The sequence below is a fragment of the Mesoplodon mirus genome, assembly GCF_964341445.2.
Source record: "Mesoplodon mirus genome assembly, chromosome: 18".
Classification (NCBI taxonomy): domain Eukaryota; kingdom Metazoa; phylum Chordata; class Mammalia; order Artiodactyla; family Ziphiidae; genus Mesoplodon; species Mesoplodon mirus.
The window spans coordinates 15,683,627-15,709,126 of record NC_138994.1 but is presented as its reverse complement, the minus strand read 5'-3'; the positions used below and the strand labels follow the sequence as shown (position 1 = coordinate 15,709,126).

General features: G+C 47.1%; 1 protein-coding gene across 1 annotated transcript; it reads left to right on the top strand.

The window, feature by feature from the left end:
- Positions 1-468: 468 nt before the first annotated feature.
- LOC309793005 (mortality factor 4-like protein 1) lies at positions 469-1,870 on the top strand. The gene has a single exon (XM_082603101.1). The coding sequence runs from the start codon at positions 498-500 to the stop codon at positions 1,203-1,205; it is 708 nt and encodes a 235-aa protein (XP_082459227.1). The 5' UTR covers positions 469-497; the 3' UTR covers positions 1,206-1,870.
- Positions 1,871-25,500: the final 23,630 nt, after the last annotated feature.

Here is a 25,500-nt window from a genome sequence, read left to right as displayed (position 1 = left end):
AACACTGATGAAAATAGATGCAAATATCCTCAACAAAATACTAGCAAACAGAATCCAGGAACACATTAAAAGGATCATACACCATGATCAAGTGGGATTTATCCCACGGATGCAAGGATTCTTCAGTATACGCAAATCAATCAATGTGATAAACCATATTAACAAACTGAAGAATAAAAACCATATGATCGGGGTGGTGGGAGAAGGAGGAGGCGGCGGTGAATCACTTATAAATGGCGCCGAAGCAGGACCCGAAGCCTAAATTCCAGGAGGGTGAGAGAGTGCTGTGCTTCCATGGGCCTCTTCTTTATGAAGCAAAGTGTGTAAAGGTTGCCATAAAGGATAAACAAGTGAAATACTTTATACATTACAGTGGTTGGAATAAAAATTGGGATGAATGGGTTCCAGAAAGCAGAGTACTCAAATACGTGGACACCAATTTGCAGAAACAACGAGAACTTCAAAAAGCCAATCAGGAGCAGTATGCAGAGGGGAAGATGAGAGGGGCTGCCCCTGGAAAGAAGACTTCTGGTCTGCAACAGAAAAATATTGAAGTGAAGACAAAAAAGAACAAACAGAAAACACCTGGAAATGGAGATGGTGGCAGTACCAGTGAGACACCTCAGCCTCCTCGCAAGAAAAGGGCCCGCGTAGATCCTACTGTTGAAAATGAGGAAACGTTCATGAACAGAGTTGAAGTTAAAGTAAAGATTCCTGAAGAACTAAAACCATGGCTTGTTGATGACTGGGACTTAATTACCCGGCAAAAACAGCTCTTTTATCTTCCTGCCAAGAAGAATGTGGATTCCATTCTAGAGGATTATGCAAATTACAAGAAATCTCGAGGAAACACAGATAATAAGGAGTATGCTGTTAATGAAGTTGTGGCAGGGATCAAGGAATACTTCAATGTAATGTTGGGCACTCAGCTGTTCTACAAATTTGAGAGACCACAGTATGCTGAAATCCTCGCAGATCACCCTGATGCGCCCATGTCCCAGGTGTATGGAGCGCCACATCTACTGAGATTATTTGTACGTATTGGAGCAATGTTGGCCTATACACCTCTGGATGAGAAGAGCCTTGCTTTATTACTGAATTATCTTCATGATTTTCTAAAATACCTGGCAAAGAACTCGGCAACTTTGTTTAGTGCCAGCGATTATGAAGTGGCTCCTCCTGAGTACCATCGGAAAGCTGTGTGAGGCGCTTATACTCACGCTTGTTTGGATCTCTGTAAACATATTTTTGTTTATTAGTCCTTCTCTTGTACAAATGATGTACTTTGGAAATGTTAGTGTATAACAGAAGTGATGTTTGTTTTCTGTTTGATTTTAAACAGAAAATAAAAGGGGTTACAGCTCCTTTTTTCTTTTCTTTTTTCATTTCAAAGTTGCTACCAGTGTATTCAATGATGGACAACAGAGAGACGTACTGTAGAGTGTTTTATTGCTTAGTTGACAAAGCTGCTTTTGAATGCTGGTGGTTCTATTCCTTTGACACTACGCACTTTTATAATATGTGTTAATGCTATATGACAAAATGCTCTGATTCCTAGTGCCAAAGGTTCAATTCAGTGTGTATAACTGAACACACTCATCCATTTGTGCTCCCCCCTTTTTTTTATGGTGCTTACAGTAAAGAGCCCATCCTTTGCAAGTCATCCATGTTGTTCCTTAGGCATTTTATCTTTGCTCAGATTGTCAAAGAATGGTGGCTTGTTTCATGGTTTTTGTATTTGTGTCTAATGCACGTTTTAACATGATAGACGCAATGCATTGTGTAGCTACAATTTTCTGGAAAAGTCAATCTTTTAGAAATTGTTTTTCAGATCTTCAATAAATTTTTTCTTTAAATTTCAAAAAAAAAACCCATATGATCATCTCAATAGATGCAGAAAAAGCTTTTGACAAAATTCAACACCAATTTATGATAAAAACTCTCCAGAAAGTGGGCACAGAGGGAGCCTACCTCAACATAACAAAGGCCATATATGACAAACCCACAGCCAACATCATTCTCAATGGTGAAAAACTGAAAGCATTTCCTCTAAGATCAGAAAAAAGACAAGGATGTCCACTCTCACCACTACTATTCAACATAGTTATGGAGGTCCTAGCCATGGCAATCAGAGAAGAAAAAGAAATAAAAGGAATACAAATTGGAAAAGAAGAAGTAAAACTGTCACTGTCTGCAGATGACATGATACTATACATAGAGATCCTAAAGATGCCACCAGAAAACTACTAGAGCTAATCAATGAATTTGGTAAAGTTGCAGGATACAAAATTAATGCACAGAAATCTCTGGCATTCCTATACACTAATGATGAAAAATCTGAAAGAGAAATTAAGGAAACACTCCCATTTACCATTGCAACAAAAAGAATAAAATACCTAGGAATAAACCTACCTAGGGAGACAAAAGACCTGTATACAGAAAACTATAAGACACTGATGAAAGAAATTAAAGATGATACCAACAGATGGAGAGATATACCATGTTCTTGGATTGGAAGAATCAATATTGTGAGAATGACTATACTACTCAAAGCAATCTACAGATTCAATGCAATCCCTATCAAATTACCAATGGCATGTTTTACAGAATCAGAACAAAAAAACTTAAGATTTGTATGGAGACACCAAAGACTCCGAATAGCCAAAGCTGTCTTGAGATTAAAAAAACGGAGCTGGAGGAATCAGACTCCCTGACTTCAGACTATACTACAAAGCTACAGTAATCAAGACAATATGATACTGGCACCAAAAAAAGAAATACAGATCAATGGAACAGAATAGAAAGCCCACAGATAAACCCACACACTTATGGTCAACTAATCTATGACAAAGGAGGCAAGGATATACAATGGAGAAAAGACAGTCTCTTAAATAAGAGAAAACTGGACAGCTACATGTCAAAAATGAAATTAGAACACTCCCTAACACCATACACAAAAATAAACTCAAAATGGATTCGAGACCTAAATGTAAGACCAGACACTATAAAACTCTTAGAGGAAAAACACTCTTTGACATAAATCACAGCAAGATCTTTTTTGATCCACCTCCTAGAGTAATGGAAATAAAAACAAAAATAAACAAATGGGACCTAATGAAACTTCAAAGCTTTTGCACAGCAAAGGAAACTACACACAAGATGAAAAGACAACCTCAGAATGGGAGAAAATATTTGCAAACAAATCAACAGACAAAGGATTAATGTCCAAAATATGTAAACAGTGCATGCAGCTCAATATTAAAAAAGAAACAACCCACTCCAAAAATGGGCAGAAGACCTAAATAGACATTCTCTAAAGAAGACATACAGATGGCCAAGAAGCACATGAAAAGCCGCTCAACATCACTAATTATTAGAGAAATGCAAATCAAAACTACAATGAGGTATCACCTCACACCAGTTAGAATGGGCATCATCAGAAAATCTACAAACAACAAATGCTGGAGAGGGTGTGGAGAAAAGGAAACCCTCTTGCACTGTTTGTGAGAATGTAAACTGATACAGCCACTATGGAGAACAGTATGGAGGTTCCTTAAAAAACTAAAAAATAGAATTACCATATGACCCAGCAATCCCACTACTGGGCATGTACCCAGAGAAAACCATAATTCAAAAAGACACATGCACCCCAATGTTTATTGCAGCACTATTTACAATAGCCAGGTCATGGAAGCAACCTAAATGCCCATCGACAGACGAATGGATAAAAGAAGATGTGGTACATATATACAATGGAATATTACTCAGCCATAAAAAGGAACGAAATTGGGTCATTTGTAGAGACGTGGATGAATCTAGAGACAGTCATACAGAGTGAAGTAAGTCAGAAAGAGAAAAACAAATATCATATACTATCGCATATATGTGGAACCTAGAGAAATTGTACAGATGAACCGGTTTGCAGGGCAGAAATAGACACACAGATGTAGAGAACAAACATATGGATACCAAGGGGGGAAAGCAGTGGGGTGGTGGTGGTGGTGTGAAGAATTGGGAGATTGGGATTGACATGTATACACCGATGTGTATAAAATGGATGACTAATAAGAACCTGCCGTATAAAAAAATAAATAAAATTCAAAAAAACCCCACCAAAACCAAAAAAAACCCAAAAGACAACTGTCATGTCAACACAACACTTTAAACCCATCAACAGCTTCCTAGTGCTCCTAGGAGAAAATCCAAATAAACCTCAGGGGCCTTGTAGGACTTGGCCCTTGCTCACTCACACCATTCCCCCCAGTCTCGACCCGAATGCCCCATGCCCCAGCTGTGCTGGCTTCTTCCAGCTCCTCCAAGACACCCGCTCACCAGAGGGGCTTCCTGCCCGGCATAGAATCCTGCATGCCTGCACACACACACTCACACGTGCACACAAACACCTAATTCCTCCTCACCCTCAGCTGTGGCATCTTTCCCAGAAAGGGTCCCCCATGGACCGTCCACTCCCTCGGTCTCTGTTTGCTGAGCACCCAGTACTGCTCGCTGCATCACCGTGACAGCTGCAATTAGGCACTAATTAGGCATCAGTTATCCACCTCCCCTTCCTAAGGCCCATCCCTTTTGATGAGCACTACCACCCCAGGACCTGGTCCTGTACCTGGCCTGCGGCAGTCCTTCAATAAACATCACTGAGGAACAAAGGCTCTGACAAGTCTCGCTGCAAAGACTGTTTAACCTCATCTAGCCCAGCGTTTCCCCTAACATAGTTAAGCATGAAACCGTTCTTTCCTTTAAGCCCCCATCACTCTTCCGAGGAACAGTTTGAAACTGTAGATCAAGGTTCTAGCTGGTCCAACTTCCACCAAAATTGTGCTCTCCGGGGTCTATGTGTCCCAAGACACAATGGACCAAACGTCAGATGGTGAAATGGTGGACGTGGCAGGGAGTCGGGCAGACATCCCCTTGGCCATGAAACCACAGGCTTGGGCTCAGGGTGGACGCCCTGCCTGGAGTAGAGAGACTCAGGAGTGACGTGGAGGAAGGTGCTTCCCAGTGGGTCCCACCTAAAGTCCCACCTGAGCAGAGAAGCCAGGGGAGGACCCCCAGGTTCTAGGTGGCACAATTAGCTTTCACTATGTCCACACTGTGGGGGAAACAGCGGGCCCTTCGGAAATGCCAGGCGGTGTGAAACACTTCCTAACTGGGAAATGCATTTGGGGCCGAGCAGTGGGTGGCTGGCCGCCGTCCCCTCTGCCGCCGTCTGCTCTGCCAGCTGGGACACCTGGTTCCCTCATTTCCTTTGCTCTGACAGTCACAGCCATGGGGGATGCGCCGAAAGGCTCTCCCTCTACTTACAGTCTCCTGGGAGCTCTTCCTCCTGCTGAATTAACTTGAAAGACAAGTTTCCACAGACGTGACCCATCATTAAATACAACTGCAGGACGATTTTCCTCGGCTGGGGATGCTTGCGGTGGGTGGGAGACTGGGCCATCTGGGTCTCGTCACTGTCCCCACCACACGCAGCCTCCCTGTGTCTACTTTGGCTCTGCTACACGTCCTCAGGCTGAGTTCCCGGCAGAAGGGACAGGAGGACAGGCGGCTTTGTCCTCTGCCCAGCTGTGTCCTTGCCCCTGGCCTTGGGCACAAAGGGAGAGCAGAACCCCACCGGCCAGGCTGGCTCAGCAGGGGCCTCAGGCTTCACAAAGAGGGCAGGGTGGCCAGAGAGACGTCTCCGGCCCGCAAAGTTTCTGGAGGTCACTGCCAGGCTAGGCACCCTGGAGGCCTGGCGTCTCTGTTTAGCAAGCCCCGGGGTGAGGCCCCACAAGGCACAGACGTGCCTGGAGTCCAAGCCAGCCAGGCTGGGAGGCAGGGTGGGTTAGCGGGAGGCTTTTGTAGCCAAATGCCTCTGCCTGCACAGGGCAGGGTGTGGGGGGCAGTGCTGCCGTGAAAACAGGTGTTTGACAGGCAGGCCTCGTGCTCAAAGGAGCCGGACACTGATTAGAGGTGAGAGAGCCAGGTTTTATTCGGTCCTGTTGTGATATAGGAAAAAGCTGTGCTCGTCTCCGAGGGCAGCAGAGACAGCTGGGGGTTTACAGGCAGGGAGCAGTGAGGGCGTCCTTAGGTGGAAAATTACTAAAAGGAGACAACGGGAGGGGGATTCTTCCTAAAGGCAGGTCAAGGCGTAGACATCAAAGGTGAGGACGAGGGGCTTGGTCAGATGGCAAGGGTGGGGTGACATAGCAGGATTCTCTGCCGAGACTGGCTTAGGCGGGCCCTGGACCAGCCCTGCCGAAAAGAGGGCTCAGGGGGAACCTGTCTAAAGGATTGGTCAAGAAGAGCCCTTGCGCGGCTTCAGCCTGAGGAGGGGCTCTGAGTTTGGGAGGCAGGCAGGGTTGAGCCTCAGGCTCCAGACAGAGGGTTCCCTCACCATGGCTCCATCTGGTGGGAGGGGGAAACAAGATTTATCCCTCACAGGTCCTGGAGGGTACAGGGCATGCCCAGGGCCACACAGCGAGGTGGTGGGGAGAGAGGTGACCCCAGGCTCTGCCTTTATTAGGGTCCGAGGGAGGCGTGTCTGGGGTTTCGAGGGGTTTCGAGGGGTCACTCATGGGCTAACTGAAGCATGAGTGAGAATCAGGGCTCAGGAAACCGGAGGCCGGGTCACTAAGCACCTGGCTACCTAGGTCCTCCAGGACCTTCTGAAAGGGCAGCTTCACGGTCGCGGGGGCCTGGATCCCTACCTGTTTTGCAGGTGGCTGTACCATGCAGCTGGCAATACGTTCATTCAAGACGGACGTCTTGGGCTTCCCTGGTGGCACAGTGGTTGAGAGTCCGCCTGCCGATGCAGGGGACGCGGGTTCGTGCCCTGGTCCGGGAGGATCCCACATGCCGCGGAGCGGCTGGGCCTGTGAGCCATGGCCGCTGAGCCTGCGCGTCTGGAGCCTGTGCTCCACAGCGGGAGAGGCCACAGCGGTGGAGGCCCGCGTACCCGCAAAAAAAAAAAAAAAAAAAAGACGGACGTCTTTTGAAACAGATGCCCCGGGGGAACCAAAACCTAACGTCAGGCATTTACATTTCCGATTCATCTGGGACCCGCGCCCTGTCCCTCCTGCCAGCTCCCTGAGTCCTTCAAAACTGCTGTGGATGGTGCCAGTGCAGCTCTGATGCGCCCTGGCCGCAGCCCAGCCGCGTCCCGGGAGCATCCCAGGCTGCCCCTCCCACCATTCCCCTCCCCGCCCTGCCACTCCCCTCATCACGCACACACTTAATTAGTTCTTTATTCTAAGAATTGACGGCACCTGCAATCTGTGTTTTTATTAAATGTTAGATAAAATAAACTCTCTGTAATTTTCATTTTTTTAAAATCGTTTCAATCAAGCCTTTTACTTTTTTTCCACTCTTTAGAATGTGGTTCTCATGGTAGCTCCCTGGACCCGCAGCATCAGCATCATCTGGGAGTGTGTTAGTGATGAATATGCTCAGGCCCGCCCTGACCTGCTGAAGTGGGAAATATAGGGGTGGGGGAGCCATCCGAATTTTAACAAGCCCCCAGGAGATTCTAATGCACGCTAGAGTTTGAGAACCACTGGTTTAGAGTAAAATTTTAGTCTCTGTTTCGAGTAAATTCACTTGAAGTAGCCAGCTATCCTTAGCTATCAAGCCCTCCTGTATTTCCTTTCTTTATGGTCATACACGTTTGAGGAGAACCCGCCCTCAGGGCCTGGGTTCCCTTCAACGAGCCCACTGGTTACGTGAAGAGCAGGTGCTTCAAAGGCTCCGGTTCTCCCCATGGCTGCAGAGTGGAATCACCTGGGAAGCTGCCCGAGCTCAGGGTTCTGGCCCCACCCCAAGGTGGGCAGGGCCAAAAGCCTGGATGTTCACATCTTCCCTTGGCTCTAAGTGTGGACAGGTGTGGAAACCTGGCCCGGGAGGGGTCAGTGCCCCTCAGAGGAGAGTCTTGCCGCCCTTGGCCCATTGTAGTGGAACAGTCGCTGTGAGAGGCCCGCGTACCGCAAAAAACCCCAAAAAACCCAAAAAGAAACAGTAGCAAGAAGCTGCAAGACAACGGCTTTACCACTGAAACAGCACTATTCCTCCCACACACTCCGTGTTTCCACGGACCATCAGACCATCGTCCTGTTTGCCTGAGATTCAAGTTTAACTCCAGACTTCAGGGGAGGGAGAGAGATACCTGGGCCCTGGGGGATGAGCCTCTGCTGGAAGGCCTTCTCGGATTTGTTTGTAAAACAAAACGTTCTTTGAATATAGTGAGTCAGGAAAGAAGAATTTGAAGGAGGTCTGGAAATGAAATTTCCTGCCTGTGGTTGGACTCAGCCCATCTGTTTCTAAATCCACCCCAAGGATATTCATTGCACTGTGACCAGGCTGTCCCTGCATCCCCCAGACTCCTATGGTGTGGGCAGGTAATCTGGGAAGCAGGGCGGCTACCAGCACAGGCAGGGCTGCGGAGACGAGCCTTCGATTCTGTGGATGCCGTCCCCAATTCCCCCTGGTCTCTGCTGAGACTGGCGGATTTGTCACCTCCAGCCTGGCCTCCATCCCTCAAGGCTTCTTAAGCAATAAGGCGCTATGAATCTCAGTCCTTTTGATAGGGACAGAGTAAAGATACAGAGTAGGTGATTAAATAGTTAATCCCACTAAAGGATCATAAGTAAAGGAAAAAGTATGGGAGACACCTGTAAGTTAATGATCACTCAAGAAAGCAGGTTTGCTTAACCACAAAACCAAGCAGCCTTGCTTAGCAACAAAACCATGCAACAGAAGCATGAGACATGCCCCCAAACGATAACACAATGGTGGCATGAGACCCACATCATGCCCAGTGAGGTCAGTAAGTTAATGACTTTTAGGACATGGTCCTCTGCTCACACTAAAAACAAAAATATAAGGAAAAGGTGACACTATACTGAAACCTGAGATGACATCATATTTTAGAATATGTTATCGCTCATTTCCATTGCACCATGACAGTGTCAGCTTGACCAGGTAGGGACAAGAAAACTCCCCCCGCTGACCTGGAGGAGGAATTGATGACGGAAGCGTGACGTCTACTCAAGAATGAGGAAGAAGGTGGTCTTTTTCCCCTCACCACTTTTCCTTTGATTATAAAAATGTAGCCACAAAGTTCTTGGTGCAGCACTCCCTTGCCTGACCGCTTATATCTGTCACAAGCGTCCTATACTAATAGGCTCTTTCCTAACCTGTCACCCTGCCTCTCGCTGAATTCCTTCTGCTCCGAGATAGAAGAACCTATGCTCTACTGAGTACCGACTGAGACGCGTTCTGCTGCTTTCACTTTTTTTTTTTTTTTTTTTTCAGGGACTTTACTTACTTTTTTCTTTTACTTTTTTTTTTTTTAATTTTTTGCCTTATAACAAATTTAATCAGTTATACATATACATATGTTTCCATATCCCCTCCCTTTTGCGTCTCCCTCCCACCCTCCCTATCCCACCCCTCCAGGCGGTCACAAGGCACCGAGCTGATCTCCCTGTGCTATGCGTCTGCTGCTTTCACTTTTATCTCTTGTGTCTTTCTTTGCTGGTGGGAAAGCACTAATAAGAATCCCGGGTTGTCAGCCGTCACTGTGTGCCAGAACTTGAGACTTTCTGAAGGAAACCCAGGAAAGTCCAGGGCACACTCGGTCCACTTGGTAACCTGGTTGTTGCCAGCAGAAGTGACACGGCTGCCTGGTTCCCGGGGACCTGTCAGGAATCCAAAAGAATTCCTTTATGGTTCTCAGAGGGGTCTGGAACTTTCTCAGGACCCCGCCCATTTTGTAATTAGTGGAGCCATGTTTGGAATCTGATATTCCAATTCACCAAATGCTGCTGGCTTGGCCCCTCAAGGGACTACTTTAATCGCGAAGATTTAAGATCTTCAAACTCTAGAGCCTCCTACCTGAAGGGTGATCCCCTGACCAGACCACCTGGGAAACTGCTGGAAACAAAGACTCTCCAACCCCACCCTGTGACTCCATCAGAACCTAAATTTACCCCATCCTCAGGTGATTCAGGACAAAGCCCTGTTCCAGAGATGGGGAGATAGAAATGGGGTATGGCGGGGGGGCTGGAGCCATCCCACCCCACAGAAAAATGGTCTTAATGAAAGACACACAAAAAATGGTATATTTAACTTTGTGCAGCCATTATGGAAAACAGTATGGAGGATCCTTAAAAAACTTAAAATAGTGTTACCATATGATCCAGCAATCCCACTCCTAGGCATATGTCCAGAGAAAACTCTAATTCAAAAAGATACATGCACCCCAATGTTCATGGCAGCACTATTTACAATAGCCAAGACATGGAAGCAACTTAACTGTCCATCAACAGATGAATGGATAAAGAAGATGTGGTATATATATACAATGGAATATTACTCAGCCATAAAAACAATGAAATCATGTCGTTTGCAGCAACATGGATGGACCTAGAGATTATCATACTAAGTGAAGTAAGTCAGACAGAGCAAGGCAAATATCATATGATTTCACTTATATGTGGAATCTAAAATATGATACAGGGAATTTCCTGGCAGTCCAGTGGTTAAGACCATACTTCCACTGCAGGGGGCGCAGGTTCCATCCCTGGTTAGGGAACTAAGATTCTGCCAGCCACGTGGCATAGCCAAAAACAAAAAACAAAAAACAAGAAGAGTAAAATATGATACAAATGAACTTATTTACAAAACAGAAACAGACTCACAGACATCGAAAACAAACTTAAGGTTACCAGAGGGGAAAGCGGGGTGCGGGGAAGGGATAAATTAAGAGTTCGGGATTAGCAGGTACAAACTACTATATATATAATAGATAAACAACAAGGTCCTACTGTATAGCACAGGGAACTATATTCAGTATCTTGTAATAAACTATAATGGAAAAGAATATGCAAAAAAAAATAGTACATTTACCAGTGAGAACCTGCCCAAGCTAACCAAAATAGCAGGATCCTACGCTCTGGATAGAGTTTATTTTTTCAAGTTTTGAAGGGCAGTTACATGTGTCTTTGAATAAAACCAGGAAAACAAATCAATTATTTAATTGATGATCTCTGACATGACAGAGAGAGGTTTTAAAAAATTAACAGACTTTTTTGGGAGGAATTTTAGGTTTACAGGAAAATTGACCGGAAAGTACAGAGTTCCTATATGTCTCTTACCCTCTCACTGCCCCCTCAACCCCCTTTTTCCTATTATTAACATCTTGTATTCATGTGGGACATCTGTTACAACTGATGAGTCAATACTGACATAGTATTCTTAATTCTGAGGTCCGTAGTTTACATTAGGGTTCATCTTGGTGTTGTACATTCTCTGGGTTTGGACAAATGGATGATGCTATGCATCCAGCACTATAGTATCATACGGAGTAGTTTCACTGCCTTAAATATCCTCTGTGCCCCACATAGTCATCCCTCCCTCCTCCGTAACCCTGGTAACCATTGATCTATTTATTGTCTCCATAGTTTTGCCTTTTCCAGAATGTCCTGTAGTTGGAATCAAACAGTAGCCTTCTCAGATTGGTTTTTCACTTGGCAAAATGCATCGAAGGTTCCCTCCTCCATGTCTTTTTATGACTTAATAGCTCATTTCTTCTCACCACTGAATAATATTCCATTGTCTGAATGTACCACAGTTTATTTATCCATCACCTACTGAAGGACATGTTGGTTGCTTCCAAATTTTTGTGACTGTGAATAAAGCTGTGATAAACATTTGTGTGTTGGTTTTTGTTTGACAGTGTCTTCAACACCTTTGGGTAAATACCAAGGAGTGTGATTGTTGGATTGTAAGAAACCGCCAAACTCTCTTCCAAAGTGGCTGCACCATTTTGTATCCCCACCAGCAATGAATGAGAGCTCCTGCTGTTCCACATCCTCGCCAGCGTTTGGTATGGTCAGTGCTCTGGACTTTAGCCGTTCTAATGTGCGTGTAGTCGTGTCTCATTGTTGCTTTAAGTGCCTCTTCCCCGATGACATATGATATGGAGCATCTTTTCAGGTGCTTATTTGTATCTGTGTATCTTCTTTGACGAGGTGTCTGTTTAGAACTTTGGCCCAGTTTTTAGTGGGGAGGAGAAATCTTTTAAAACATGATATTAAAAAAATCCACAGCCACACAGTGTATGATTCCATGTGTATGAAATGCCCAGAATAGGCAGATCCACAGAGACAGAGAGGAATTAATCAGTGGTCACCGGGGAAGGCGTGGGTGACTGCTGCTTGGTGCAGGGTTTCCTTTTGAGAAGATGACGGAGTTCTGGAACTGGATAGAGGAGGTAGTTGCATAACATTCTGAATGTACGAAATGCCACTGAGTGGTTAACTTTAAAGCAGTTAAGATGGTAAATTTCATGACATGTATCCACCACGATTTTAAAAAAGAGGGAGAGAGAGAAAGCGGCCTCCATGATGAGGGTGTGACAACACTGAAGTAGATGCAGGGCACCTGCCCAGACGGTGAGGGTCAATGGGTTTGCATGCTGGTAGCCCCCCTTCGGACCCTCCCTCGGTACTGGAGCACCGGCTCCCAGAGACGCTCCCTCAACCTCCCCCTTCAAGATCCAGGCTGCCCTCTCGCCCCACTCAGGTCACAATCACTGCGATACATCCCTCCCTTTGCACGAGCCTGTGCCAGCAATCCAGGCATGACTCTGTCCCTCACAGAGTCACCAAAAATGCCCCAAAGCTGAAGCACCCAGTCCTCAGCAGGGCAAGGTCGTCATTCACTCCTGGCCGTGGCCTTCACCAGGCACCAGCCCCACTCACCTCCCACCTCTCTGCCTGGCGTTTTGGGATGTTGAAGGTCAGCTCTCTCTCCCTGGCTCCATTCAGGACCCTCAGTCATGAGGGGATGGAAAAGGGAGCTACAGCTTCTGCTTATCTGATATCCCTTTGCCACGATTAAAAACAACTCCGTGTTTAAAGAGCTCACCGTAAAACCGAAGAGGTCTGAATTGAAAATGACATGTTCCTGGAGCAAAAGTCAAGACGCAGGCCCAGCTCCCACGCCATAACTCAACACAGCTCAATCCATCTCCAGCCGGAGTGGAATGCCACTTCCTCAGCTCCTCCCTGGGGCTTGGCCCCCTCCTCACTGAGTACAGGGCTTCCTGGCTCACCTGGGGAGGGTCCGGCTCTGAGGACACTCACCAGCTCCTGCCCATGGTGAGCCCCTCTCTGCAGCCAGCTTGGCTCTCCGGGAAGGAGCGTTTGCAGAGGACCAGCACGGACCCCACCGCTGGGCACTTATCCACTGGCCGATGCTCTGCCTTTGCTTCCCTGAATCCTGTGAGGCCAGTGCTTCTGATCCCACAGTAGAGATGGCGGGGGGGCCGGGAAGGGCGTGCCAGCCCCCCCAAGGCACTAGGTGGTGTGCCCTTGTCACCGTTAACCGGTGAAGACTGAGGTACATCCCAACACCCCTTGGACTGTGAGGGTCCCAGGGTGATGCACCTGACACTCTGGGCTTCACTCAGTGCAGCCACCCCCAGATGTTGAAGCTAGAACAGCTTCCTTCTCCTGGCCCCTAACCTAGACCGCCCAGCCCCTGAATCCTTTCTGCAGCCCCCAATCCCCACCCCAAGCCTTTGCCTTGGCTGCCAGTGGCCCCGGGCCCTGCACGGTCATGCCCGGCCATGCCCAATTGGTCTCTTTCCCAATCTTCTGCCCAGACACTGAAGGAGATGACTTTCCCATTTTCCAAGGGCATGGCCCTGTGGGGACAGAGCTGGTCTAATCACCTGTAACTCACAGGCCTCCTGGTTAAATGGTTTTCTGAGAGGGGGGAAAACACAATTACGTGCTGTGCTGGGAACACTGCGGTTGCATCTGTGGAGATTGGGTTTCCTGAAATACAAAAACCCTGAGCTCTCAGCCCCTCCCAGTCTTATCAGGACTTCACAGAGGCAGGCCTGCTGCAAGAGTCCCCTTTAAGTTCACAGCCCACCTTAGGGGTCTTGGGGGCCAGCACAGTTTTTCTCTAAAGGACCAGAGAGTAACTAGTTTAGGTTTTGGAATCTAGATGGTCTCTGTGAATACCGCTCAACTCTGCCATCATACTTCTGAAGCCACCACAGACAACATGTGGATGATAGGTGAGGCCATGTTCCCATAAAATGCTACTTCCAAAAACAGGCAGAGGGGCCTGATTTGGCCTGCAGACCTTATGGCTGACCCCTCCCTAGAGAAAGGAGAAGGGAAGATATTGACCAGCTTCATTTTACTTTATTCATGAGTTCAAGATCCCTCAAGAAGGGGCAGCCCACGAAGGCCCTGCTCCCCTCACTTTGCTGGGGGACATCCTTGACTGTGTGTCCCCCAGTACATATGTTTGTTTCTGAATTATAGCCATGTGCTATAGCACTGATAGATAATTTACAAAACCTACAAAAAGAGAACATTTAAAAGGATGACAAGGATGAAATGAGCTATTTAAATTTTTTAAAAATCTAATTTGTTAGAAGCATAAGAAACTTTGTAATTAAAAATACTTTAAGAAGTTTATTAAACTATCGCTGACTTGGTGGTATGAGTTGTTTTTAAGGCATTTTTTTAAAATTAGGAGTTTTTAGTATATGTGCTGCTGAAGCGAGCACAAAATTTAGGGGTTAACATACAACATTGTATTAGTTTAATGTGTACAATGTGATGAGATATATATATATATATATATAGAGAGAGAGAGAGAGAGAGAGAGGGAAATGATTACCACAGGAAGGTTAGTGAATACCTCTATCACATCACATAATTACCATTTTTTGTCGTGGTGGTAGTGAAAATATTTAAGATCTACTGTCTCAGCAACTTTGAAGTAAAGGATACAAAATCGTTAACTGTAGTCACCGCGCTGTACACGAGCTCCCCAGAACTCACTCATCTTCTAACTGGAAATTTTACCCTGTGACCAACCTCTCCCCCTTTCCCACCCACAGTCCCTGGAAACCACCATTCTACTCTCTGTTTCTACAAGTTTGGCTTTTTTAGATTCTACATATAAATGAGATCATACAGTATTTGTCTTTCTCTGTGTGACTTCTCTCAGCATAAGTCCCTCAAGGTCCATCCATGTGGTCGCAAATAGCAGGATTTCCTTCTTTCTCGTGGCTGAATAATATTCCAGTGTGTATGTATACATACCACTTCTTCTTTATCCAGTCATTGGTTGACAGACACTTAGGTTGTTTCCATGTCTTGACTACTGTGAATAATGCTGCAGTGAACACAGGAGTTCAAATATCTCTTAAGAGACTGATTTCATTTCCTTCCAATATATACTCAGAATTGGTATTGCTGGATCATGTGGTGGTTTTCTCTTTAATTTTTTGAGGAACCTTCATACTGCTTTCCATAGTGGCCGTACCAATTTACATTCTCACCAACAGTGTGTAAGTGTTCCCTTTTCTCCACAGCCTCACCAACGCTTATCTCTTATCTTTTTGATAATAGCCATCCTAACAGGCAGGTATGAGGTGATATCGCACTGTGGTTTTGGTTTGCATTTCCCTGATGATTAGTGATGTTGAGCACCTTGGCCATGTGTATGTCTTCTTTGGAAAAATATCTATTCAGGTTCTTTGCCCATTTTTAAATTGGATTATTTGCTTTTCTGCTATTAATTTGTATGAGTTCCTTATATATTTTTGATATTAATCCAGGGACTATTCTAGTGTTATTTTAACCATTTTGTTGAATATTTAAAAATGTAACATCTTCCCGTTAGTTTACAAGAAAACCTGACCAACACGAGGGGAGATAGAAATTTACTAGCCAAATTTTTTTCTTTTTTTGCTTTTTTTTTGGCTGTATTGGGTCCTCATTGCTGTGCGCGGGCTTTCTCTAGTTGCGGTGAGTGGGGGCTACTCTTTGTTGCGGTGCACGGGCTTCTCACTGCGGTGGCTTCTCTTGTTGCAGAGCATGGGCTCTAGGTGCATGGGCTCAGTAGTTGTGGCTCGTGGACTCTAGAGCACAGGCTCAGTAGTTGTGGCACACGGGCTTAGTTGCTCCGCAGCATGTGGGATCTTCCCAGACCAGGGCTCAAACCCATGTCCCCTGCATTGGCAGGAGGATTCTTAACCACTGCACCACCAGGAAAGCCCACCAAAATTTTTTAAATTGCATAACTGGGTGGCTTAAAACAACAGAAATTTATTTCTCACAGTTCTGGGGATGGAGGTGCCAGCAGCTTTGGTTCTTGGTGAGGGTCCACTTCCTAGTTTGCAGACAGATGACTTCCTGTTAAGTCCTCACATGGTAGAGAGACTAAGAGCAAGCTCTTAGGTGTCTCCTCTTATTAGGGCACTAATCCCATTGTGGGAGCCCCACCCTCATGACCTCACCTAACCCTCATCACCTCCCAAAGGCTCCACCTCCTAACACCATCACATTGGGGGTGAGGGCTTTGACATATGAATTTTAAGGGGACCCAATTCAGTCCATAACAGCCAGTAAGACAATCGTGGACATAAAATGGGATCATAAAATATCATCTAAAAGAAGCAGGAATAGGGAACAAGAGAACAGATGGGACACGTTGAAAAAAAATAGAAAGATGGTGGGTTTCAATCCATCCTATCAATGATTACATTAACCATCCCCCTCCCAGCATGAGCCAGGCCTCAGCTGAGAGTGAAAAGGTGGGGTGGGAGCCTGAGAGACCAGGAAGGAAACTAGGACCAAGGAGAAGGTTTTTAGTGGATGAGAGAGAGAAGTTACGATTTAGAACTTTGGGCTTTAATGTCCGAAAATGAGACACTTCTGACGTTGAAAAGCAACCCACAGAGCTATGGAACCCGGCCAGGGAAATGTAGAGCTTTAGTACAACGGAGCATTACAGTGGAAAAGGGGCAAAGGTATAGGTCAGCTGGAGAGGCAGTGTCATTACAGACCTCGGGCTGGAAGACACCCACCTGTTCCTGGTCCTAGAAGATCTGAGGGTTCCCGAGCTCAGACCTGCAGACAGTGACCATCCCCCCTACAAGGTAAATGGAAAGGCTTGCCAGTAAGGAGCAAAGCTGATCTGATGTTGTTTCTATCTTTGAATTTGCAAAGCAGGTGACACTGAAGGTTTTACAAGATGGGCTCTTTCCTTGCCGCTCCATTCACCGTTGTTTAACACCCATGGGTGGCCACTCTTGTGAGGTCCTGGGCTGGGGGTGGTTGGAACTGGTTTCCAAAACTCTAAGTGTGTTTATGAAAGAGCAGGAATGGGCTGGCCAGGGTCGAGAAAGAGGGCGGGGCCTCTCAGATCCGAAGAGCCGACCCCTCAACCCCTTGGTGCAAGCATCTTGCAGGCTTCTTCTGACAGTCGTTTCCACTGGGACAGGGGAGCTCCCTGCCACCTTGGTGGAGCCAAAACTGATCCCAGAGGAGCCGGGAGGCATGTGGCTCAGCTTACTCCCCCAACACGCGTGCTGCCCCCACCAGGAGCTACGAAGGGGCCTCTCCAGGAGCCCTCCCTCCACTGGGACAAAGGTAGGGAGGGTAAGGGCCACAGGGTCTGGGACTCCAGCCCCGGAACTGTGAGCTCCAGGGCTAAAGCCCACCCACCAGTGTTCCGCTCATTCCTGAATCCCCGGCACCTGGCACGGTTCCTGGAATAGAGTTGGCTCAAGAAATAGTTGAGATGAATTAATTGTTGATTAATAAAAAGTGAAGCAGAAACCATGACTGAAACCTAACAGTCCATTAAAAATGTGCAGCATTTACTCGCCAGCCCTGGAACACTAGATACTGAGGAGGAACCACTCGGGGCTTGAAAGCAGGGAGGGGGCGGGGTGAGGAGCACGAGGCACCTGCTTCAGGTGCAAAATTTAAGGGAGTCCCCAACACTCAGGAATCAAGATAAACGATATGCAATGCAATACTTGAAGAATATCAAAGTAACTGCAAATAACGCATGATAACAAAATACCCAAATTTCAAATAAAGACAGGATAAGCAGCAGTGGTACATTACAGTGTAGCGCAGGAGAGACTGACTTGAAGACACTTGAGCAAAGGATTGCAGGAATGAGGCAACCTAACTGGGTTTCCTTCCCCTCCACTCCCAGCCCCAAGCTCCCAGGCTTTTCTGAGCTAATTGGCTAGAGAACAGTGGGTGTCTGACAGGGGGAAAGGGGTTCCTGGGGCTCAGTTTAGTCCCCACAGAGAGGACCTGGGGCAGGTCTCATCTGTGGCTACTGGGGAAATGACCACGATGCAGCCCTCTGTCCCCACTCCAGGGCGTAGAGCCACCCCGCACCTGGGCCTGTGAGTCTGTTTCCAGGCGTGCAGTGGAATCAGCTCCCTGGGGCACTATGCCCATGAGAGCGCCGTGTGTTTGGAGAACATGCCTGGGAGCCGGCGTTTGGAGAACATTCTCCAAGAGATCAAACATACAAATAGCAACAGCCAGACCAAGTATGACAATAGAACTCTGACTACAACCCCTGTAGCAATCAGGCCAAAATGGCCAGGACTTGGCCAGTGACTGCCAGCTTCCCTCGTTTTTGCCCCTGCTTTCGACTCAGGACCAACCTGGCAAAAACAAATATGCCCCCTAACCAATCACAAAGGATGTCCTGCTTCTAATTAGCATGCCAGCTCCCCTACGCCAACAGCCTCCAATTGCGGCTCACCCAAAGCCTTGCCTTTGTTCTGCGAGAAGCTTTCTACTGCTCTGGCTGCCACCCATCTCTCTCCCTCCCTCCATCCATCTCTCCATCCATCTCTCTCCAAACGCAGGTGATCGGACTGACCCCCTGCCCTGGCCAGCTCTGAGGAAGCAGCCTGTGCTCTTCTCGTTGGGATCCGCTTAGCTTACAGGAGCGTGGCCTGGGGCCCAGGCGCTGTCTTGGGTGCTGGTCTCTGAGTGGCTGAGCTGGTGAAGTAACGGTGCTCTGAGGGTCCTGGGCTGCTCCCTCCACCCAGAACAGCCCCCGCAACTCACTGGAAGGGATGCGGGGCACTCCTGAGAGACAGGATGGCGTCATGGGTAGGAGCCCAGACATGTAGCCAAGTGGCCAGGGTTTGCAGCACCAGCCTGCCTGCAGCCTTGGCCAGCCAGCCTCTCACGCCTCGTTTGAAAATGGGGGACAATGAAAGAGCCCCCTCATAGGGCAGCACGTGGATTAACAATGGATGCTAAGTCTCACCTATTATTATCACTTGTCTCCATTTTACATGTTGTCAAGTGGAACAATAAACTCACATGTTCTCATGCAGTTTTTTTCTCACCTTGAAAGCTAAAAAGTCCAAGGTCCCTGCTTTCACGGCAGCCTTTAGGCACCCCTGACACTCTAGTTCCAGCCCTTTGTGCACATTCTTAGATTTCGTTCTTTTCCTTCACAGTCGAACACCCGGTCCACTGGGGTGATGCCAATGAGCACATAATTGTTGCTAAAATAATTGCTAATTGCAGCAAGACTAATGGTTTCCCGGACTGTCTGCAATGTACTAAGTCTACAGGACCCCAGCGCCCTCCCTTGAAGCTGCTGCCCGCCGAGTTAAAATGAGCCCAGCGAGAACATTCCTTCCTCCTCCTGTTTAAGCATGAGGGGTGGTGGGTACCTGGTTTCTTAACCTTAGTCTTTTCTGTTACCTTTTGTTCTTCCTCGGGTTCTCTCTGCTCCCATCTCCGTTCAGAAATTCCCCCGGGCCCGTCCACGCGCTGCTGCTTCCGGTTCAAAGATCCCAGGCCCTCAGTGTTGACCTGACCCACAGGTGTCGAAGCATGGGTCTCAGTTCTCATCCTGCATAATAAGAAGCTTCCTGTTAAAATACAAATGTATTAATGGATAAGGACAACCATGCACGCTTTTCCATAGATGGGTTTACATCACCATTTAGAACCCCAAAACACCCAGCCAAGGGGTGGGGAACCCAACCAACTCAACAATCTCATCCCCTGCCCTGCTTTAGTTTTTCCCATAGAACATATCACCTTCTAAAACAGTGTTTAATTTACTTATTTATTATGTTTCTTCATTGTCTCCCTCCATTAAAAGTGTAGTTTCATGAGCTAAAGCAGTGCCTGGCACATAGTAAGTGCTCAAGAAATATTCACAGAAGGAATCCATGAATCATTCATGGCGTGCATGGTCCATGCTCAGTGACAGCCTGAGACTGCTTGTCCTGGGCCTGTGGTGAGCACAGAAATTGCAAGCAAATGTCCAGACACTCTGAAAGCTCCATGGCATCTAATTACATGGTCATTTTTTTCTGGTGGTTCATCTTTATCATGTTTTATGAAAGCATTAGTCGCATAATGGATTGGAAATTAATAACAAAGCAAAACAACTGGTCCTTTGCCACAGGTAATTTGAGAAGCAGCAGACTAGCAGACAAGAGGTCTGAGGGCCTGGGACACAGGAAAAGTGCATTTCTAAGGTACAAGTTTAAGTCAAGAGAGTCCAGAGCTGGGATGCTCTGTGCAGAGCGGCCACAAAGGCCCGGGGCAAGCAAGCCGGGGATTAAAATCCCTGTTGGTCAACAAGTCAGTAGCAAATGGTGAAGTCTCTTGTCTTTGTGGCATCAGGGAGTTTCGCAAATGCAAATTTCGAAGACGGGCCAATATAAAAGGGCTCATTCTGCAGGGATAGAGTGTGTCTGTGTGGCAAGGTGACAGTCCCCAGTTAAACACTAAACCTAGATGCCTCTAGGAAGGTATTTTGTAGATGTGATAAAAGCCCATAATCAATTGGCTTTACATAAGGGAAATGGCCTGGATAACCTGGGTAGGCCTCGCCCAATCAGCTGAAAGACCTTAAAAGCAGAGCTGCGGTTTCCCTGTAGAAGAAAGAATTCCAAGTGTGGCCAACAGCTTCGGCCAGTGCCCAGAATTTCCAGTCTGCCTATTTCCCGGCCCTATGAATTCAGACTTGCCTAGCCAGTCGTCACAATCACATAAGCCAATCCCTTGCAATAAGTCTACACACACACACACACACACACACCCTGCTGGTCCTGTTTCTCGGGTTGAACCCTGATTGACACAGAGTGTATTAGCAACTAGGGCGAAGTTTTGGTGTGGTCAGAATACGAGAAAATCACTAAAACCTCCAACTTCCGTTTATCCAAATATAACTGTCACTAGAACTCTTGCATCGTGGAGTTAAGAAGCTGAACTTTCCATTTTCTCAATCCTTGGCAGCAAAGCATGGTCGTATTTTGTACCGAGGACACATCTTCTGCAAGTGCATAGCAGCCGGCATCAAAGACCACAGCCCAGCAAAGCTAATCCCGGTAGCTCTCTCTGGACCTAGTGTGGGCCATAGACCCAGCATAGGATGTAAGGCCATTTCTCAACATCTTAGTGAAATGAGATTCCGAGGAGGAAACTGAGGCACAGAGTGATGGGGTACCCTTCCCTAGGGTACTGAGCTAACAGGGAGGTGGGGCTGGTCTGCGGGCTGAGTCCTCATTTATCGATAGACTGGATGATCCCTAAGAGCCTCCTACCTCTGCATCCTGGGGTTCGGTCCACGAGACAGCAAACTCAGCATCAAATAGCAGCTGTCTGGTCTGGACAGCGAGCTTTTATTCTGTGAGCTTCATTACTGTTGTGATGCGTCCTACCCTGGAATCGCTGAACAGGCTTTGAGAACCTCTGAATTTTAAATCGACTTGATGAAGCTTCAAGACTCACCTGGGAGCACAGCTCTTGTTAGCATGGGCCTTAAAACCGTGGAGCGTTTTTTCACATTTAAACGTGCTGGGAGTGACTGAATCTTTCAAGGGCCAGTATTGGGTATATTTTCCCAGTGCTGGGTTTTAGCTCTTTTACACACTTATCCTGGGTTTGTCTCTCTAATGCACAAACGCACCAACAGTCGACTCTGACCTCAGCACCTGGCACTTTACTCTGTCTTTGCCCCGGAAACATGGGGAAATGCCTGCCCCATGGGAAAGCTTGGGGAAAGCTGCTGATCGCCAGTGGGGCTTCTTTCACATGGGAACCAACCGCACCGTGGGCATGGAAAACGGCTTCAGAAAAGCCAATCTGGGGCCCTCCCAGGACCCAAGACACACTGTGGTCTGCGGTCTGCCTGCTCATGGTGGGAGGGGTCTGAGGCTCTCCCCTCCTCCCAACCCTTTCCATTAGCTAGAGAACCTGCTTCTGCCCTTCTTCAGTGATTTGCAAAAACAGCCACAACTCTCGAGTCAGATAAGTCAAGTTACGCTAAGGAATGCTGAAATATACAAAGCCATCTGTTTGCTTTGAATATGCAGATATTTGACATAAACCATGAAACCGAGAGGAAATCTCCAACTTTCCAAATGTGAGGAAGAAGGTGCAGGGAAGGAACCCCAGCCCGACCCCACGCTCTCCTTGAAGGGAGCTGGCTGGCTGGGTCATTCCATCTGGAGGAAGCAGTAAGTTATGGAAACCAGATGCCCTGGGGACCCCTCGGAAATCAAAACAACGATAAAATGGGGGAGCAGAACTTTCCTTTGCAGACAGCCCTGGATTTTGTCATACAGGCTGGAGAGAGTTCCTGATTGATGTTTACAGTCTGTAAGTCATTTTCAGGATGTTTATAAAACTGAAGGGGAGAGAATAGCAGAAACACAACACATGCTGGGTCTTTAGAATAAAAATGGATTATCTGCTACTTGGAATGTGGTTAATGCTTTAAGTTGAGCAATCAGGGGAAAACCTAGAGTCGAGATCTGGAAATTTCATTTCTCCCCAGTCTGGTCTTTTCGTAAGGATTTTGTGCTTTGAGGGTGGTTCCTCTGAGTCTCCCAAACTCTCTCCACTTCCTTGTGGAGCAAAGTGATAATGGGGAAAACCAAAGTAGAAAACACCTATCAATGTTCTTTCCCAACCAGGGCAGAAGGGGGAACCTCTGGGCTTCAGACTGTGCGCTTACCTGTTGTGATGGTTAATTTTATGTGTCAATTTGGTTGGGCTAAGGGATGCCCAAATAGCTGGTCAAACATTATCTCTGGGTGTGTCTTGTCAGGGCGTTTCTGGAAGAGATGAGCATTTGAACTGGTGGACAGAGGAAAGAAGATGGCCCGCCCCGATGTGGGTGGCATCATCCACTCTGTGGAGGGTCTGAGTAGAACAAAAAGGCAGAGGAAAGGTGAATTTGCTCCCCGCTTGAGTGCGGACGTCCACCTCCTCCTCCCCTCAGACATCTGATTCTCAGGCCTTCAAACTCAGTCTGGGACTTACACCATCGGCCCCCCGGTTCTCAGATCTTCAGACTTGGACTGAACATCTGCAGCTTAGTTTAGTCACCAGCTTAGTTTAGAGGCTGGAGAAGGCTTGGAGCCTGCCTTACTACCCTGCCGGGATGGGTCCATGAAGCTTGTGCATCGTGATGACCTGCAGTAAATTAGGCAGAGAGGCTGGAACTGCCTTGGCAGAGCATTGAGGTAAGGGACAGAGGGCTCAGGGAAGGGGCGATGTTAGGATGACTTTGTTGTGTGAGATGAAAGAACCTACCACCTGACCGTGTTCCCCAGCAAAGCTCAAAGGACACCCCCTTTACAAAAGCAATAGGAAATGCTTTGGTGAGAGGGGCATTGACATGTTTGAGAGGCTCCAGGCTGGCTGTCCTCTGTGGGCCTGCAGTTTACAGTGGGGGTCCAGCCATGGGACTGGGCTCCCCAGCGTCAGTGAAGATGATGTGATTACAGAGTGGAGAAGGCAGGTGGCAGTCCTCACTGGACACTGGTAGACACTGGTAGACATAACAACTATAATGGACAGCAAAGCTAAAAGGCCATTGGGATGGGCGGGGAATTAGTGGAACTAAGACAAAAATCTAGAGCTGGTGAACAGAAGGTTGATATCAGCCATTCAGTGGAAAATCACATTGGGTCAGTTTCATGGACCAAGAGCCCACTGATGAAGGGAGGACCCTGGTCCTCCTGAGAGAGAGCCCCTGCACTGGCACCACAGCTGTTTATGATAAAGGCCCCCTAACTCTTCCTTAAATGGACTTACAGCTGTTTATCAGAGTATTCACTGGGAAAAGGGGGACGGCCCGAATTTTGAGGGCTGGTGGATATCGAGTCTGATGGTGACACCAAGATACCTGAAATGCTATTGATTCTTGCCACCACCTGGAGGGCTCTGAGATGGATTGGACGTGACGTGAGGAATGAGTGGATCTGAGCAGTGCGACGGGTGGACTGTATCACACCCTCTGGTGTCTTCTTCACATCCTGGTGGTCCACCTTCCAGCCACAAGCTTCATGGCCTTGTAGCCTGACACTGATTTGCCTCTTCTGCACTGTGTTTCTCTCACACTGAGACGTCTCTGAAGACACAGCAAAGGACGCCTGTGGGAAACCACACAGCACTCATGCAGGTGCAAATCTAGGGGTTCAGGGGCATGAACCAATCCCCCATGGGGCCAAGACTGGCCAGTGGGGAAGACAGCCACTGATGGAATAGCATGAAGTTGCTTTCATGGGGGAATGACCAGGAATGGGATTAACAGACAGTTAGTTAAAGGCATGGAGCTGACTTTGGAAACTGGAGGAAAGGTGATCCATGTTATAAAGTGGCAAAGAACTTGGCTGAATGTGTTCAGTGTTTTATGGAAGGTGGAACTTAGGAGCAATTAAATTGGATGTTTAGCGGATGAGATGGCTTCTCACGGGGCTCAGCAACCGGGTATAGAAATGCAGATGGACAGCTTGTGGCACTGACCTACTGCTGAAGGTTTTCTGATAAAATATAGAAGAACCATGGCATAAAGGATTTGAGAATGTTGAATGGCCAGAGAGAGGCTTTGCTTCAAGGAAGACTTTCTGACCCCCTCCCTCCTACTCCTTCCAAATAAGTGACCACTGGCCCCTCTGGTCTAAACACAATGTACACATGCTCCCATCATGTCCTGATTCCCCTGTCCTGGAATACTGTCCATGTGCCTTTGGGAGCAGGGACACTGTTTTCCCCATTGAACTGTAACTGTTCAGCACACAGCCTTGGATACAGAAAAAACTTAAAAATGGTTGTTGAATTAACAAATAGAATATTAAGTAGTAATTAGCTGTAATTACACATATGTACGTGGCAACAATAATTTTCACAACAGGTCCAATCCCAAAACTTATAAAAACCAACGGTGCACAAGCCAGACAATATGTAGACCTGGAAACGTGCCCTAAAAGACAAAGAAAACCTAGCTTCTGCCATGTAGAAATCAAGTCTGTAGCTATAAGTCTGGGTTTTGTTTGTTTATATATTTTTTGCTATTGTTAAACATTTCTGGGGAAGACTTAAAGCACAAGAGCTACTACCTTGCAATGCTAGGGAGAAACTGCAGAAGCCAAGGATGGTTCGTGGCTTAGGAAAAAAAACAAACGTTCTATCCATCGTGCTGCCTCCCTTCACTGTCTGCATAACAGAACATCTCTAGAATGACAAAAATCTCAGAGGGAATGGTTGCTTCCTAATTACTAGGTCCAGGGAATGTTGCCTAGAAATAAGCTCAAATTAGGGATGATCTTTTAGGTGGATTCCAAACAAATGCCGAATTTGCTAACCTGACTTGCTTGCTGCATTGGATAGC